The 19,348-nt window shown below is 43.2% G+C and overlaps 1 protein-coding gene and 1 long non-coding RNA gene across 2 annotated transcripts; one reads left to right on the top strand and one right to left on the bottom strand.

The window, feature by feature from the left end:
- Window positions 1-814: 814 nt before the first annotated feature.
- On the bottom strand, window positions 815-6,526 carry fgf16 (fibroblast growth factor 16). The gene is made up of 3 exons (XM_074674355.1): window positions 5,691-6,526; window positions 4,174-4,277; window positions 815-2,173 (listed from the first exon to the last, which is right to left on the bottom strand). Exons 1-3 carry the CDS (start codon window positions 5,992-5,994, stop codon window positions 1,928-1,930), a joined length of 654 nt encoding a protein of 217 aa, XP_074530456.1. The 5' UTR covers window positions 5,995-6,526; the 3' UTR covers window positions 815-1,927.
- Window positions 6,527-7,869: 1,343 nt separating this feature from the next.
- On the top strand, window positions 7,870-17,464 carry LOC141793992 (uncharacterized). Its single transcript, XR_012598454.1, has 3 exons — window positions 7,870-8,104; window positions 8,957-9,009; window positions 17,324-17,464. It is a non-coding gene; the product is annotated as an uncharacterized LOC141793992 (long non-coding RNA).
- Window positions 17,465-19,348: the final 1,884 nt, after the last annotated feature.

Genomic DNA, 19,348 nt, shown 5'->3' with positions numbered 1-19,348 from the left:
GCCAGTGGAGAAACATTACAACTATTGCAGATGTTGAAATGTTGATCCCATCCCCTCTCAGCCCCAGATTACCACCGCTCCAGGTTTGCAGCACATCCCCGCTGGTTCTCTGTGCAGCAGGCAGCTGTTTCTGTCCATTGAACGGGACTGACCCACTGTGGAGTCTGTGAGGCCCCTGCTATGAACAACCAATCACTGCCCTAAATCCATGCTGATGTGTAAAGCCAATTAGGAGTCGAGATCTAGTTGCATAAGGAATCTGATTTTGTACGGTGGCTGTAGACTGAAAAAAAAGGAGTTGTGGAGACAGAGAGGGTCTGTGCACATTACTCGGTTGAGGGTTTATGAGGGCAAATTGGCACGGGATTCTATCAGGGCTCTACTCTGGGAAAATGTATCTTACTCCCAGAAACGGTTCTGAATCAGGAGGAAATTATTATCAATGTATGCTCATTTATTAATGCCTATGTATTACACTTTAAATTCATAAAATGATGTAAATGCAGCATAATAATGGCCCCAAAACACTTGAAGTCTTTTCACCTTATTCTCAAGAGACCCTGAATGTGTGCGCTAAAGTCTATGGAAACCCATTCAGCAGTTGTTGAGATATTTCAATCTAGATTAAGCTATAAACTCTCTGACTACTATGACTGAAAAAGAGAAATAAATGCAACATTCACAGAGATTCTATATCTGGTTTTAATTGGTACATCAGATGTTTATCCAAGCAAAAATGGTCTCTCACAAAGAGCTTCAGAAATCAGGACAATTTTATTGTCATGTTCATTGCAGTTTTCTTGTTGTGGTTGATTTTTGGTATAATTTCAGTAGAATGTACAGTCCAGATAACTTCAAGTTCATTACAAAATAAAGTCTTTGCAATAAATAAATATATAGATTTATATTTATACTTTATATGTAGAAAATAAATATATTGTACATCTCATAAATAGGATCGCCCATATGTACACCTCAGCTGCTTGCATTTTTAATAATGTTCCTGACACTCTGAACATTACAAGTCACCATCTTTTAAAAAGACACCCAATTACTTCTTACAACCACAGTCATGGAAGTGCTTTTGTCCTGCGCTTTATCGCCTGTTTTGCATCCAATTCCTACAAGACGCGACTTGATCTCTTATTTAAATGTGATGAATGAGACTATGATGATAGCACGGCAAGTAAGCCAGGAGTTTTGATGTGCAGTAAGTGCTTTTTCATCTAGATTTAACACCTCTCTTGCATCTTTAGTTTTGACAACAACTTTATAAAACTCCATCTCACGTTCACACGTTCCATGCTATCCCAGCCAGTCAGTTACATGCATGTAGCATGTTCTTCTCTTAAATATTTCTCTGTATCTGGAATGTGCCCACTCTTGCATTAAACATCAATGTGGTTGTGTAATTTCAACAAATGCACCATGTGACATCTGCAGTGCTTCCCATCATTTTGAGCTCTTAAAAAGTCTCTTCTTGGTCTTCTCATCATTCATTTTACTCCCACTCCAGCTTAGTGCTACTCAAAACTGCCAAAACCCATGACTCCGCTTGTCTTTGCATGTTGCTTGAGCTTCAGACAAAAAAATGTGGTTATGGAAAAAACATGGCACCTGATTGGATCGTCCCCCATCCTATGCAGGCTTCCTCTGTCCATGTCCGCAGTGGTTTTATAAGACGACTGTCCCTTCTCTTCTGAGGTCACAAGTCCACTGAAGCAGCAGCATCCAGGAACATGCACAATGTTTATGTCAGTGCTGTAACGTGCTTGGCAGTGGGCTGAGGTGTAAACACAGTGACCTCAGGGGGAGTGGAGGGGAAACAGTTCTGTACCAGGTCCAAAATATCCAAATCATCCCCCCTCTCCTCTTCTTTTCTATCTGTTCCTCCGATTGTAACCAGTTCTCCTGGAGTAAGCTCTGGTCACCTGTACTGGAATAAGTCCCTGTACGCCTGAGGGATCTTCTCGATCTCCACCGGTCTGGGTAAGAAGTGTGTGAGTTTTTGGTGCTTTTTAGTCCTGCTACCTTCCCTGGGCGAACCATCTTTGTTTAAAGCCACGTAGTAGAAACGTCCCGTGTCCGTGTGCTTGTACAGAGTTGAAGCGTAGGTGTTGTACCAGTTCTCCTCAAACTGCTCCCTGAACACACACTCTGCAGTCAGCTTCTTCTGCAAACACAAAGCAGAGAATCAGTGAATGTTCCTGTTACTCAAAAAAGAAGAAGAAACAAATAGCATGCAAATTCAGGTGTAAGCTCATGTAATTTTCTGGCTGTTGCAGACTGCAGTGAAGCACTAGAAACCTGTTTTGGCAGCTGCTTATTATGACAGAAGATAGGAAGCCATTATAGGGAGATTTTCCCTTTTTGCCCCACACTCATTCCTTAGACCTGCTAACCTCTCGTTGTGCATGGAGAATCGTTTCCCTCCCTGTGAGGCAAGAGGAGGAGTAAGAAGGGTGTGCACTCACCACCCCATACACACATACACTCACACAGAGTGGCTCCCAAAGCCTCCACTGACAGCACAGCATGAGCGATGGCTGCGGGTTCAGCAGGTGAGAGTGTGCTGGCTGAGCGAGTGTGTGAGAACAATAAGACACATCAGGGTAAGAGCTGCTCTCCTGCCAAGACCAGTCAGTCATGCACGAACTTTGCTCAGGCCTCAGTGGAGTCAGGGGGTATCGCAGGGGACCAGCAGTCACACACTGTATGTTCCCCACTTTTCAGGGTGTTGCTATCACGCAATATTTCAAGGCACCTTGGGATGAATTTTTTGGAGGGTGAGGCAGACTTAGCCTCCTGATGCAGCAGTCAATCAATCCTTACCTTTAATAACCCACTTTATAGTGTTTGTGCAAGAGTCTCAGCTTTTATTCCAGCAGCAATCTTGTTGACTGGCTGTCAGGCTGTGCTTGGCTGCGGCTGTGTGGTGAAGCTGTTGTCTGTAAACACAGCCCTGAGGGCACATGACTGGGCCAGATTCTAATACACACAACTGACACTCTCACACACTCACAAACCTCATCGCATCAAAAGCTTGCCAAGGTCTAGTGGTTGTAAGGCGGAAGCAGCCTTTTACCTGTCCTCCCCTTCCCCTTCGCCTCCACAACCTGGCCCCTCAGCTTCACACAAACGTGTCTACACTTCCTCTGTCAGTCAGGTGACTCAGTCAGGTGTGCAATTACCCCCCCCCCCCCCCCCCCCCCCCCCGAAAAAATCACCACCTCCTCCCACCACTGCCCCACCCACCTCCCCTCAGGGTCAAAGCTCCAGGATGCCAGACTCTGATAGTGCACAGTAACAATATCTGTACTTTCAACGTAATGGCCCTGCTTAAAAAGTAGCCTCTCTGTTCGAAAAACATTCAGAGCTGGGGGAGGGGGTCTGAGCCTTGAGGGGCCCCTGGGTAATGCCCTGGGACACCTGATCCAGGTAACCCTAACAGACTTCCCCTTCATTATCGTTATCTCTTTCCTTCCCTCGTGCTTTGTCTTCAGGTTGCAACCACAGAACAGACCAAACCAAGCAGGATAAAGCACAAATGTATCAAAGCAGTGCACACAGATTAAATCTCTACCAAGCTCACCTGTAACACACATTTACAGTGACTTCAAACCTCTCTGTCTCTTTATCTGCACTTTGGGAAAATTGTGTGTTTCTGCACAAATGAAGAGAATAGTTTTTCTCCAAAGCTGCATAATTTTCTTTTTTTCCTGCTTTGCTTTACTTGAAAAACAAGTACAAGGATCTTTTTTTCTGTTCTTTCTTGCTGCTGGTGTTATTGTTTGAGCCTTTATCTTCACTAATGTGATTTAATCTCTACTTTCAGCTTTCTGCCAACCATATAGATGGCAAACAACAGAAGAAGTGTGAGACTGTGAGACTTTTGAAAAGAAACACACTTGTTTTGTCTTGCTGCGGCTTTCCCATCTGCCCGATACAAGAGCACTGATAACAAATTCACTCTCACATTACTTCTGAAACTTTCTTTTTACATGGCTCAGGACTGACAGGTAGCTGAGAAAGTTAGGAAAATACTGTAATCACCAAAACACGAGTCACATGTGTGAGGGTCAGACTTGTGAATGAGACCCTGGGCTGCGTGATCAGGGGAGGGGTGTGAATGGCTAGAGTTTTTTTTTTCTTTTTTTTTTTCTCTTGACTCACCGACCCATAGAGTTCTCCTTTCTCATTCATGCCGAGGTAGAGTCCGGCATCCACCCCTCTGATGCTGACCAGACCCACTGCCAGACTGATGAACTCCAGGATGCCTGAGGTCAAACAATATGCACACAAACACACAATGCAGAGAGGATTAGTCATCAAAAGAGGAAATAGGCACAGCATCAAGAGACCTCCACAAATGTGTCATCAAATTGCAGCTTAAATGTTACTTTAATGTAAAATTTCTTGCTTATTTGCATCCCGCATGTGCCCTTAGATTCTACCTCAAGTCCAATGTAGAATAAAAAGTGAGCATGTGTAATCTAGGGTAGAAAAACATGAACTTATGTGTTGTTCCAAATTGTGCCTGTTTGTCACAAAAAATGAACACACAAGTGCTCAAGAGGAGTCTCACTTTGATCATTGTAGGTTGTGGTATCTATAAATATGTCTATTTGGTCTTTGGGACTTCCCAACAGACTACTGAAACAGACAGATGTGACTTCTATGGAGCTGAGATTGTTTGGTGGGCTGCTGACTCACAGGAAGTTTCAGTAAAGTGAACTTGCACTTCAAAGGCAGAGGGGAACAACCGGTGAAATTAAAAGTCTGTTGTGCTGCAGAGGTTAGTCAGAGAGGATCCAGCTGGCAATGCTGGCTGGCAGAGGCCGGCTTACAGCCACCTGGTCCCCATCTCCACGACCTCATCTGATGCCAGAGGATGACACAGAACATCCCTCTAATTTTTGTGGGGTGAAGAGTGTGTTTCATATCCCTCTAATCAAAGCCACGTCCTGTAGACAAAGACGTTGCATTTTGAGGCTAAGTGAAGCCAGAAACAAACACGCGGACCACCCATCCCTGTACACCGGCTTGTTTTGGCCAAAGACAAAAACGTTTGACCCCACCAGAACCACCACAGTGGTCCTGTTTTCATTTAGTGTTCCTCCGCAGTGAGGCGAGCACCTGTGTAATAATCACTACATGGACTTGAGGCTCAGGACATGTGTGTGTCTGCCCTCTGACCTCATTTGTTTATTGTTCTCGCGCGAGCCGCACCACCCTCCACTTACATTGATATTACTTAAAGCTCCACAACTGCGGGCACGCGACAGCGAGACACGCACGCGCTTCTTGTTTGTGAAGGAGAAGAGACACCTGCCCGCCAACGCGCAGGGGGGATTGTCAGGGAAAAAGGTGTGTGGCTCTGCAGGTGACAGTGACGCACGAAAGAGTAACCACTGGGGATGTGCGGCAGGAAAAAGCCTCTTTATTGACTTCACATCATGAAGCTTAGACTGACAAGGGCTGAAATACTTTAAATCTTTAGCTACGGGCTATAACATTATGTTTAACTTCTCTAGATGGAGGCCGTAACTCAGTCCAGACCTTTGCCAATGATTGCACATGCTCAGTCAATCAAGACAAAAAAAAAAAATTCTATTAAAAAATAGGCTAGGCATGATTAACTTTACAAACTTTCTCATAACTAATATTAAATGCTAATGAAACACTCTTACCGAATCTGCTGTGGTCCTGTCTCGTCCCGTACACTGTGCCATTGGGTAATATCTCCAGCTGGAAGCCGGTTCTGCAGTAGAGCTGCCGCCGCCTCAGGATCCCTTTAAGGTGCCCGAAATCCGTCGGCGACCCCCGCTGCAGCCTCCCTTCAATCTGCCCCAGCCGCTCATTTAAGCCCACTGGAGACTCCGGTAGGGGCATATTCCCGAGTGCAGGAAAGCTTTGTAAATCCAGGTCGATTGTCCCCAGAAAACTCCCGACCTCTGCCATTGTGTGCACAGCTGTCAAATTAAGCGACGGCATTTTAAATGTAGGTAACTCAAACAGGAGAAAAGGTTTAAACAAGTCCGGTCCATGCACGCACAAAGCGTTCCCAGCGCGTGGTGCTACTCCAAGTCAGCAGCGTCCTCTCACTTTATTGAGCCTCTTTGGTTTAATGATCACTTTGATTTCTCTGTTTATCAGATGGAAAGCCTCTATTATATACATACTCCCCACGCATTCTCACATTGGATGTTTAAGCTCAAGCCACGCCTGGCTGGCATCCCTTCTTACGCGCATCAGTTTCCTTACAGAAAGTGTACTTTCTGTCCAACTTTTTTTTTTTTCGTGCCGCTGATGATGCCACTGTCTGTGTGCCTCTTTCACTTAAAATAAGTTATCTTCCAAGTCCAAAGAGAATCCAGTCCAGAGGCTTCTTCTCAAAGGTCCTGCACTCCAGATTGCGCTCCGAGGCTGTCTGATAAAAACACATCACCCATCCAGGGGCAGGGAACTCTGGCAACAGTTTGTGGAGTATTCAAATGCGAGACAGATACAGAGGAAGGAAATATCATCATTGTTCAGCAGACACAAAGGCGAGAAGCACACCTATCACTGACTTGTAAAAACTCCAGTAAGAATAAACTCAAAAATTTTACTCTGAGTGCTCTCGGTCACACCACAGCCTCTCCTGCTGGAAATAAAGCAAGAAAAACCACAAAGCATTAGGCGAACTTTCCCCAATCAAGATTATCAAAATAACCTGTATAATCTTAGAGTCCTCCAAGCTCCTACACAAGTGTCAGTGCCAACCTCTGGAGTTGGACGTTTTCATGAGAGCATTTTCTCCACCTCCTTGTTGGAAGCAGGTGCTTCCTCGCCCCTCTGCATAACGTTTGCAATGTGCTCCAGCAAACCAGCAGTTTAACCACTAGTACTGCTGGCAAAGGAGGGAAGAAAAGAAGGGAAAATCCAAATGCTGATGACGTGTAGTATCATATCTGCCTGGTGCAATGTCTGGAGGAACGTTTTGTATCATCACAGGAGCTTCATGAATCGTTATTGAGTTGTTTTGTAATAAGAAGAAAATATTTGCAAAAGTCTCCTTACAAAATGTTGATTTCCCATGAGACTTTATTTTGAAAAGTTTAGATAAGCTGCTGCTCGTCCACAGAACACCTGCAGCTTAGTGATTATGTCATAAAACAAGGGAGTAAGCACCGCACTATGACGACATATAAATATTTAATCTTTTATTGCTATAATCCCTAATAAACACCTCCCTACATTTGCATGAGGATTGAAAAACGTATATGGACCCTTCAGTGTTACAGAATGAGACCTTGAAGTCCCACAATCAACATTTTACTGCAGTTGAAACTTATTCTGGAAATGCTGATGTCAAGGTCAGGGTAAACTTTATTATCCACCAGGGGCAATTAATTATGCAGCTAGCAGTATCAGACGGACAACAAACCAACAATAGATTCAATAAATGGTCCATTAAAGATAGTAAATACAGCATCTGTATAACACTGTATCTGCAACCTGATGGTCGGGATCAGCTCAGTGTTGTTTGGAGCATTTTGGTAGTATATGACCAAATGCATCAGTGTTTTTGGTCGTTTCGTGGTATGTAAAGAAGTTTTCAAACGAAACTCATTTTGCAAAGCAACAGCTCTCAAAAAGGCAAAAATACCGTAAGGGTCCTTAATAGGTCGATCCTGTAGGATTTTCCTTAAAAGTTAAATGTCAGCTTTTACAGGAATAAACCTGCTCAGTTGTCTCTTCTAGGCTCCCATTTATGTGTGTCAGTGTGTACCTCAACGCTCCTCTGCCTGTATGTTGATGTTTTGGTTGTATCGGGACATTTCTGGGTGGAGAGTAGCCGTTGGTACCCCAGCCAATCACAGCTCGCCCAGTGCGCAAGTTACTTTGCGAGTGAGTGACCGCGATTGAAGACGCTATCCTGAGCAGTTAGATAGTGGACATAGCATGAAGGAAGAAAAACACAGCTAAGGCGAAGTGACAGAAGACGGATAAAGCTGTTTTCTAAATGAGGGTAAAGCCTAGCTCGACTTTCACTAGCTGTCGGGCACTTGGAGAGCAGTACGAGACGAAGAGCGTCGTGAGTTGGCTTTCTGCTGAGCAGGTATGTTCCAAATATCCTGATTAGCTTGTGCTAACATGCTACGTCTCAGGAGTCTCTACCTGGTAGAAATGCGATGCTACAGGTGGTTACTGGGCAAGAAAGTGCTCATGTTGTTAAGGTCGGGGGCTGTGGTTGTATGTAGCCGCCATAGACTGTATTTATAGAGCGGACAGCGTGGCTCCGCCTTTTACCTCTGCACTGGTTTGAAACAAAGATAGCCCGGTCAAAGGCCCGCCGTTGAGCTTGAGTCTGCGCAGTAGGAGCAATGGGGGACTACGAGTGGAGCCAGTGACAAAAAAAACTTTCCAGAGTCTAATCTCTGCTTGACTCTCCCCAACACCGAAAAAATACACAAGAATGGTAGGTGTAAATCATTGTTAAACGTGACGTAAGGCCTTGTTTTAACCTTACTAACTCGTGAAAACGAAACTTAAAAAAAAAAGAAGAGCTGAATACAAGGCAACCAAATAATATCACCACATCAATCAGATGTAAGAAATATTTCATACGGGGTATATTAATTTCGTAAAGTTTGACTGTAGCCCATCTAGAATGGATGGGGATGGATTGTTTGACCTATACTACAGCCAGCCACCAGGGGGAGCAATTTTGGTTGGCCACCTCACTTTGACCTGAGCAATATGACTTCCATTTTTTTTTCTCACAGTCTATGGTAGCTGCTGGAACTTAGCCAAGGAAGAGGAGCCCAGTTTGAATGTTGTGTACTAATGAGTAGAAAATTCCTGCAGACTCTACCTTTAATGACTTTTAAAGAAACATGTCTCTCTTTTTCTGTGACTTCATACGACCAAAAAATGTTCTCCCTGATGTTCCCTTTTTTTGCTTTTGTAGCCCATGAAGATTCATCAGTATTCAGTCTGGTTCATGCCCTCGTACAACTCATGGTAGGAGCTTTAAGTGCAGCTACTTCCTCCTCTGATTAGCGTCTTCCCCTCTCCTCCTCCTGCTGAAGCTAAACCTCCTCCCCCTGATGTCAGACATTTTGATATTTCAGGTGCTCGTTGACCTGTGCCATCATGCACATGAAAGAGAACAGAGGGAACGCCACAACAGGAATAATGAATAATAGGTGTAATTTATGATTGAATGGGGATTTTGCATCTCCTCTGTGCACCTTTGGACAGCGTGTCTTGACGTGTCGTGTTGCAGGGGGAAAAAAAAGACCCAGCTGTTTAGTGAAGATTTCAGTGTGAGGATTGTAATAAAAACAAACTACAGGAGTGTTTTAATTAGTTCACTGTTCTTGAGATATCAGTGACAGCAGGGCGGTCGGGGAGGGGAGGGCATGATTACATCAATAACACTCTTTAACTATTAGGCATGTTATTTTAGACCTCCTTTGAGCTGTTTGTGGAAACCCCCGTCCTGAGGGGGAGTTCTCACTTCAGAGCTGCTCATCACAAGCAGCAGCAGAAGCAGAAGCAGCCTCCTGTAGGAAGACGGGATTTATGACAGTGTCTAGCTCTCATGAATGGTGACTGATAGTTTGCTAAAAAAAAAACAAAAAAAAAACAGAGTGGGTATGATTGTTTTGATGTCATTGTTCACCTTTGATGAATTTCTTTGCTTCTTGTTTTCAACCGATTCATCAACTTTTGTGTGATTTATTTCGAAGCAGATGTGACCGGCTTTCAGAGCTACAGTATGACTGACCCTCCAAAGCACGCAGGCCCTTTTTCACTGCTACTAATTATGCCACTATAAATCTTACGGGTGTGTCATGGCTGCATTGAAGTCAGAGGAGGGACAGTGGCTTTCAGCTGGTGCGGGATATCAAAAGGTGGTAGGGGTGATGAATGCCCATGGGCCTCTGCTTGATGAATTGGGTGAAGGGGTTGATGAGGAGTCAGCGATGGTCAGGCTTTGTCTGAACAGAGAGCAGGGCCCTCGCTGCAAAGGAGGATGAAAGGAGGATTCGTCTCAGCTAAAAGGGTAGAAGGAGAGGGATTAAAGAACGACAGAAGCAAAGAAAGGGATCAGGCGAGTAGGACAGAGTAATAGACGATTAAAAAAGACACACAACCTCACTTTTCTCTCCCCTCTCCTGTGAGCATGTTCTGACTCTTGCTCACTGTCCATCTTCTGCACTCAAAACCAGAATCATTCGTAAAGCCCATTAAATGAGAGGATAAAAATCAAGAGGTGGTAAATTTTGATTTCATTTCTTTGGTAGCTATTAGAGCTACATCTGTTGCCGGTCAGTAATATTTTATAGTTGACATGGCAGATTTATGGCTGCAGACACACACTCACACACACACACAATCCAAAGTTAAAATGTTCCCATATGCTGTGAACCTGCTGAGGATAGAGAAATGAAGATAATGACCTCAAGTGCAGAGCTGCAGCTTTGAAGTTGCTCTCCCATGAGTCACAGCGGGAGAGTCCAAATTGAAAATGAAGTTACATTTGCATTGGGGATTGGAGGCTAACAAGAGCCTTACCTGTTTGTTTGGATTAGACAAACTTCAAATGTGTCCTTTTCAGAGGGCGAGCAAAGGTCTGCTCAGACAAATAAAGCTGATATGTTTTACAGGCTGAGATGTGTTTGATTTGATTATCCAGTGAGCTGGAGGCACTGTCTGCATTTGGAAGGAAGATTGTTGAAGTCAAAAAAATGAGCAACACTTTGGGAAACAGGCTTTCTTGCCAGGAGTAACAGAAGAATGATACCACATTGATGTCTGTTTGAGGATTTAAAGGAAGGGCTAACACCCTGTTAGCTTGTGCCATAAAGCTTCAAAACAGCTAGCTCAGTCTCTTCAGTGAAACTGTCCTGTAGATTTGTAAATGGTCTGGTTAGTTGTTTCTCTTTGATTTCTGTCTTTTTGCTAAGTTAAGCTGACAACTGCTAGCTAAAGCTTCTTGTTGACTGTAGATCTAAGTTTTATTATCAGGGTGTCCGCGGGGTCTTAAAAAGTATCAAAAAGTCTTAATTGTGGTTTTTATGAGGTATTCAGTTTCATAGGTATTCAAGCTTTGACCCGAAAAATATCCATGAATATTTATTTTCCTCCTTGCAACTGTCCCCTGATTGGGACCTTAAACATTCAGCCGATAAAGTTATAAAACAGAATAGAATAGAAAAGAATAGAGTTACTTTTTTGATCCCAAACTGGAAAATTGTTGTGATAACAGCAGAAATCGATGGAGTCAGTAGAAAAATACAAAAATAAAAAAGAATAAAATAAAAAAAATACATAAAGACTCTAGTTACAATAAAATACAACAATAAGGATTGTGAGCGGTATAAAACACCAGCTATAAATAACGTAATTTCTAGTTTCATAAAGAGAAATTAAATACAACATTAAAGCAAGTCACACAATGTCCGGCACATGTCCTAAATTTTAAAAAGGATTGAATATTTTCTCATTTTCTTCAGCAAGTTGGCCTTGAATACCTGCTGTTTCTTGTTGGGGGAGTGTCGATAAACCTGCCTTTAGTTTCATTTGTTCTTTCAAGCTTTATTCCTCCTTAGCTTACATCATTTCTGTGAAAATGTAAACTGCAACTGTTAAAAAGTGGATGCCAACAACAACTCAAAGTTGTGATTAAGTCTTAAAACTTTTTTAAAGGTTTTTGAAAAAGTATTAAAAAGGTATTGAAATCAACCCCAGGATTTTAGCATATACTCTGATAATACATGTAGAAGTCAAAGCCTAGAAAATGTAAAGTTTCTCTTGTACCAAATAGTGCCTCAAGGTGGTCCCTCTTTTTTTCTCATGATAAAAATTAGTTGTTACCCTTAGAAACTCAGTGATGCAGGAAACAGTAGAGAGAGGACTCCCATTGCATTTTTTTAGATATTTCACTGCCAGGGATGGGTACCGAATTATGTATTTCTACAGGTATCGACCAAATTCCGTCAGCAGTACCGAGTACTGATTCATGTAAAATCAAAAGGTACCATGTTTAGGTACCTAAGAGCATCCTTGCGACAGTGAGGTAGTGGAAGAGTAGGCGATTTTCCATGCTGGACATGAACACAGCATTGCAAGTTTATTTATTGAATGATAAATATTTTAAAGGGGACATATCATGCTTGTTTCTCCTTTTCACTATGCCAGACTAGGATGCCTGTAAAGCATTTCTGCCCTCAGTACAAGTCATTTAGTTCCTTCATTGCCCCACAATAGCATTCTCAATGTCCTCATATTAGGCCATTCTGAAGATCTCATTGAAACGCTCCGTTTGGAGAATGACCTCCAGTAACCTCTCACCGTCACAGCCCTTTGTGCTCTGATTGGTCAGTTCTATCAGAGGGGCGGAGGGGGTGGAGCCAGGGGGCGGTTTTTGCAGCATGGTAGTATTTACAAAATCGCCATATTGAATGGAGCAGACCGAGCGAGTTTGCTGTTTGCCAAAACTTCACCGTAAGGCATTGATAGCACTAAAAAAATGGCAGAGTGTAGGATACGTCCTTTTGTATTGGACCCCGAGTCAGACCCGGAACGGTTCTGCAGCTCAGGAGGAAGAAAATCCACCTCGACGCAGATCATCTCAGGACGCTTCAGTGTGGTGAGTCAAACCGGTACTGTAACATGTATAGTTTATACGTTTATACTCGGCTCTTGGTGGGTGTATCCCTCAGTGGCGGTTGTGTGACTAACTGACATCACAGAGGAGGAGCTGCTTAATCAGAATACTCCAATAAAAAGAAAGGATCCCCGTGTCGTCACGAAGGTCAAAATCTCGCGGCCAAATGGCAATGACCTATTTTCAGAGGCATCAAATCTCGTTCTAGGATATCAGAAAAAATACAATATCTCATTTTTTGAAAGTTGAGGGGGTGAAAGGTCTTGTTTTCAAATTTATTATATTATATGTAAGTATTAAATCATGGATCAGCATGATATGTCCCCTTTAAGCTGAAAAAGTTTGGGATTTTATTATTTTAAAAAAATTATATTTATTACCACATATCATTTCAAATGTGAAAGGTACCCATCCTTATTCACTGCTCATGTATGATTACCCACTCGGTGGAGACCTGGCGCTGTATGGTCAAAGTTAAGTACTGTGAAATTAACCTGCTGTATGGAATTCCACGCTTTGTTGTCCATCAACTCTCTGATGCTAGTCTGCTATCTGAGGGCCTCGAACTATGTTCATAGCGTATCATCAAACTCCACGATTTGGGAAAAAATCCATAAAACAGTTGATTTTGGTGACCTCGATGAAGGATTTTGTCCTGGACATGTAGAAGCAGTGGCACAAACAGGGTGGGGGTTCGCCCCTTCATGGCCCAATTGAAAAACACACATGCTAAAGTGTCCTCTTAGGAACCAAAACACACACTAAACTGCCCACACACTAAACTGCCCACACACACACTCACAGATCTTCCTGCCCTCTTCAGTGGGAGAACGTGGTTTATCTGCATTTTTCTTTTCACCCCTGCCCTTCAAAGGCCTGTGCCCATGACTGTGTATGAGTGATGTTTTCTGATACAACCAAAACACTTGATTTCCTTGACTGATACCTACCAAGTGGCAGAATTTACAGGCATTAAAAACAATAATGTATAATAAGTCGACCTCCAGACAGATTGTCTCACTTGCTTCTGTACGCCATAAAGAGGCTTGTGTTGATTTCAAGTCTGAATTGTAACCAGTGAGACACTCCTCACAGGAGCTTTAAGCATGTCTAGCTGCATTTTATTGGTCTAGATTCCTAAACAAGAAGCTGTAAATATCCTGTACATGTGTCATACTGGTTAAAGTGGAGCCAATTGTAACCTCCCCGTCCTCTGATAGATGCCCAGTTTAGAAAAAGGCCTCCCACTGCTCCTGATGGCTCTCATGTAATTATCAGATCTAGGATCAGGTTCCTTGAACCCCTCTTAACCTCGGCCAAGTGAGGGCATGAAAAAATGGCTGACTCAATGTCAGTGGCTATTAGAAAAGAGACCTGGTATCTTATACCAGCTGGTTAACAAGGCCACCACAGGCCAGACCCCTGCGTCTCCTGGTCAGGAAAGCAGCAAAACAAAGTGAAAAAAGTGAGGAGTGAAGCTGCTGAGCTGAGAGAGAGGAGGGAGAGGACATCATCTGTTCTTATTTTACCTTTTGTCAAGCAGCATGTGGAAAATGATCTTCACTGTGAGTTATTTGCAGAGCTGGATTCCATGTTATTTCATTCCCTAGCAGAGACATAACAGAGAGGGTCTCCTCTTTCACGCAGGTGGTCCTTCGGCCTTGTTCAAGGGCGCCGTGTGCGTTGGGGCAAGGGTGGGAGGGGACGCAGGCCGGGATGGGGAGAAGGAGGGGTAAGACACAGACAGATGCATGTGAATTTAGGTAATGGTGTTACATTTCAGTGCCTGCTTTCCTTGGCCACCCTGTGTAACGATAGTGTTAATTAATTTGTTTGCTTTACTTTCAAGCACTAACGAATGGAGCCCTCATGGTTTGAGAAGCCACTAGTATGCAAGGAACACAGTCTAAAACCAACATTTGTTGTACAAATTGCTTGCATATGTTCTTGGGAGAGGGAAAAAGATCCTTGTCATGACACACCAACAGAGATGTCCCACTATTTTTTTTTCACTCCATGGGAAAAGCTTGGTAGGAATATTTTAAGTTCGTCTCCAACACTTTGGTTTTGCAGTTAATTATGCGTGAGCCCAACTTGTGGCTTCTCTGTTTTCATCTGACAGCTGGCTAAAACTGGAGAGCTGAATGTTCTGGGTTGTGATGTAAACCCTTTAATTCCTGACATAACAGGTTTTTAACATTCTTTACGTGCTTGTTCTCCTGTCAGAGCCCCTGATTCATCAGTGATTTAACATTTTTTGGATCTGATGCCAGCTAATGAGTCTGATTAATCACAGTCTAACATTAGCTTTCCCCTGCAGCCAAATGTAGCCCCGACTACGTGAGCGATGTTCCACCTGTCCATTCCCACTGATGACTGAGTTGCTGTGTAATAACATCAATAACAGCTTGACTTGTGTTTCTGGGCTCGGCGGGGCCGCGGTCTGACGTTAGAGAGTGTATATGCGTGATCATGATCCTGTCTGATGAGAGAACAGGCCCTCAGAGCGAGACTATTATTCTTACAACAACACAGAGCAGGAATCTACCCTCAAACAGATGTTAGGAGCCCTTTGTAGAGCCTCTGGCACAGAGCCCAAGCCTACCTATCTGCACAGCTATTTACATGGCAATCCAGCTGCTCGGTCTCTCTTTTTCTTCTTCTTTTCTCTCTTTGTTCACCCCCTCACTCTGCCTGTGTCTGTACATTTACATTCCCACTCTTTCCCTCCCTCCCTCCCTCCTCTTCTCCCCTCACTGTTTGAAATCAAATACCCGCTTTCGTGTAAACTTTGATCAATCAAACTCACTAATTTGTTTATCTGAGGAGACAGTGACATACTGATGCAGGTTCATTCACACACAGATGAAAAAAGCCAGGCGTCCTGTATCTGAGAATATCTCGCTGCTGACGCAAACCTTTACCACACACTTTATATTTAGTCATTCTCTCTCACAGGAAAACTAAATATATCCCAAAAAGTTCTACCTGCTACACTGACTTATTGTCCCCCTGCAGTCCAAGCAGATGTGGGTGGCGGGGATTTATAATGATAACCATTCCTTCGAATCAGAGTTAAAATTTGCTTCCTCACTAATCATACGAGGTGGTGAAAAATGCTCTACACTTCTACTTAAGCAGGTGTGGCTTCAGAAATGAGAAAACTTGGCTATGCATTATGTGTTAATTCCTTTATTTAATTCCATCTAATGCTTCCATCAAGGTCAGATTACTTACACGACTTGACTTAAATTATTGCTTTAGATCTATGTCACTATGTACGTTTCTCTAAATCACTTCATTATAGAATAGAATAGAATAGAATAGAATAGAATAGAATAGAATAGAATAGAATAGAATAGAAAATACTTTATTTTTCCCCTAGGGGGAATTCAGGAGTCACAGCAGCAATTAAGAAAACAAAAGTAAGAAAGTGTATAGAAAGTGGAAAAAGGTCCATAACAAAATAGATGACGACAGCCCATCCACTACTCTACAGCCCAGCCAGTCTCCACCTCCACAGGGTCCAGGACTGAGTTTCCCCAGCAGTCTGTTCAGTCTCTGTCTCCTAGATCCTGTCTGCTCACAGCAGGCAAAGCTCCTCCAATGTGGCGCCGGCGTCCGATGTCAGCCCCAGCAGCCCCTCTGCCGCTGGGCTAGCACGGCTCATCCATCCCACGCTCCCAACAACGATGGATGGAAGGACAGGTCCATGTCGTCACCTCCCAGCTCACACCCTAGAACCAGCACGTCGTCCTCACCTCCTTCTCCTCACCTTGTGGGAAGACATCAGGCCTTACACCAGTTAGCTTTGACATGCTACAGGCTGCTAACAGCTGAGTTCACATGTAAACAATGCAGCCATGGATACATGTAGGATCTCCAGACAAACACAGGAGAAAAAGTAGTAAAGATATCACTGAAGCCACAAAAACTTTGGTGTCCATGACCAACAAATGAACCATACAAAGTAATGATCCACTCCAAATACAAAGATTACGAAAAAGAAACGGAAAAAAATACAAGAAACGGACAAAGAAGAGAGAGCTGCTGCAACAGGCATCTACTTGGGCAGTGCCTAGCAACAAAATCCAACGAAAAAATTATGAAGAAATTGAAACAGTATAACTTACTCTCCATAATGTCACAAAAGTGACACATATGTTAAGGATATTATCAGTGTCATAGACTGGCAACCAAAATTTAGATCATTAGATAGAATGTATGGGGGGGGGGTCAAAGTCAAGTCAACTACTCAGGACAGGGCCAGAGTCGACTTGTTATCAATATTTTAACAGGCTGTAAAGTTTGTCTAACTGTGTGTCACCTTTTGGATGGAATCACATTTTAAACCTAAACACTGGATTCTATCCCTGTTTACATCTTACAGCACAGCACAACAACAACAATGCTGACTGTGGTTCTCTCATTGATTCTGCTGCTGAGGGATTACTGTGGGTGACTGATAAACCCCAGATTACCTGCAGCTCACCTGGTGTTAATTCAAGTTTCACACAACCATCCTAATGGGCTGAGTCACTTCATTTAAGAACATTACTATAAGCACAGTAATTTCGAGCAACATATTCTCACTTATCCTGGTGTGAAAGTTTGAGCATGTCCCTGGTTTATTCACTCAGCTTCTCTTTTTTCATGCAGGTTCATGGCTCCTCCTCATGGCATCCTGAGCTGCTGCTGAACACCATGACATGTAAGAACACATGGAGCTGGACACATTCAACAGCTGCTCAAAATTCAGTAGATTGTGATCTTAAAAATAGATCAATAAAACAATATGTAGCAACAAGTCGATAAACTGTACCAGGTTTGTTCTTACTTAGCCGTTAACATCTGGTACCATTCAAAAAGCGTGTTAAAGTGCAAATATGGCAAATATACACTAAATTATACCCTTACCCATCATCCTTCAGTTGAAGAAGAAAAAAGAAGTCCTCACACTCAGAGGATGATCTGGTCCCCATTTGCAGGCCTCTCAGTGGCAGCATTATCATAGGATGATAATTAGACAAGCAACCATGTAAAATCAAAGTCCAGAGGGGCCCTGATGCTGGCCCGCTTGTCAGTAGAGGGTGCTGATGTTTTCCCCTCTCGCAGCCCAGCCAACAGCTCAGATTGCCTCAGAATCATGCAATGTCACGCTATGACAAATGGAGATGCATTAGTTAATTAAAACAGGGAGTTCAGAGAGGGGTGACGGCGGTCAGCTCTCCTTTTAACACACCTCCCCGTCACGATGCAGAGGCAGAGTTGCTTCCAACTTGTTGACTCTCCTGACGTGATTGCATGATGTAGTTTTTGCTGCCATTCTATTCCCTGCGTTGTTGACTTAAAGGAACAATCAGATCTGCTTTATTAGCAGAGGTAATTAACTGTGGAAACTGATTTACAGTTCAGGGTGATTGTGTGGGTCGAGGTTGTGTACCAAACACGTTTTACATAATGCATTTCTTTTGCGTGCTCATTGACATTCAACAGCTCTTCAAACAGAGTTCTTTTAATTGACCTTAAGTGATTTTTGGCAAATAGGAAAACTAACTAATGAGGACAGCGGGTTCATTATTGTTGATTTGTTATGGGAGGAGAAGATGGAAAAGAAAGCAGAGAAACCCACTGTTTTCATCTCGACTCTTCCACTCCTCCGCCTTTGATGTTATGGGGGGGGAAATACTTGTTTGGTTGAGACGGTCTCAGGTCGGTTGCCAGAAACAAGGCTGGAGGCTGAGGCAGGTGCACGGCGTTCATCACATCCTGATGGAGGAGACCGAGGGCCAAGATGTTGTTCTCAGCATATTGGAAGTGTTTGTTAACAGATGGAGACATGTGCTGGCAAACATTACCTCACTTGGTCCAGAAAGGAGGGGAGAGAGAAAAGCATGGGGTGAAAAGCAACTTTAATTTTCAATGGCACACAGACGCAGCGATACAAAAAAAGTCAAAGAGAAACTGATCAGGAGTTTGATTTCAATAAATTAATATAGTAAATAAAACAAAGTGAGAGGCTCATATTCAACTGTCAATCTTTCCTGAGTTAAAATGATCAAGACTTTGTTTATGCCCAGGTTTTGACTGTAATATCCAGCTGCAAATTGTGCAAAACCACAAGCAGGTTTACGATTTTCCCCTTAGGAAACATTTTTTTATCCAGCGTCTGTCATACTTTTAAACCATGTCGAAGTCACACATGTTCCCCTGTTCTGTATCTGTGTTTGTATCACAGCTTTATTTCTCTTGTAAGGTCATGCAGCTACAGCTGGCATCAATATGGTGGAGATTTTTTTCTCCTGTCTGAGTCCAGCGCTGGAAAGTTATATTCATAGGCTAATCAGTTTAAAAGATAATGAAAACAGAGATTGTTTACAGAGATTAGGCCCTTGGAAATGGAGTAATCAGTGCTTTGAAAGGGCACTGACAGCGGTGGGCTGGATTACTGTCTGTAGAAACTGGGCTGCGATCGCTCTGGCTCTCCATCTCTAACAAGCTCTGTGAGGCCTGATGTCATCACAGATAGAAGATAGAGTACCTTATCCTCCACTCCTCTCCATTTGCTCCTCTTTGCTGGAATGAAATTACTCAACGTTTAACAGATGGGGCACCTGTCAGCCAGATGTGTTTGAGTAATGAACAAAGTGTAGGATGAAGTAAGCGTTTTGACAAAAATGTCAG

Source organism: Halichoeres trimaculatus, unplaced genomic scaffold (genome assembly GCF_033239565.1).
Source record: "Halichoeres trimaculatus isolate MK-OKI-2021-1 unplaced genomic scaffold, fHalTri1.1 fHalTri1_scaffold_7, whole genome shotgun sequence".
Lineage (NCBI taxonomy): Eukaryota > Metazoa > Chordata > Actinopteri > Labriformes > Labridae > Halichoeres > Halichoeres trimaculatus.
This window is presented reverse-complemented; position numbering and strand designations above follow the sequence as displayed.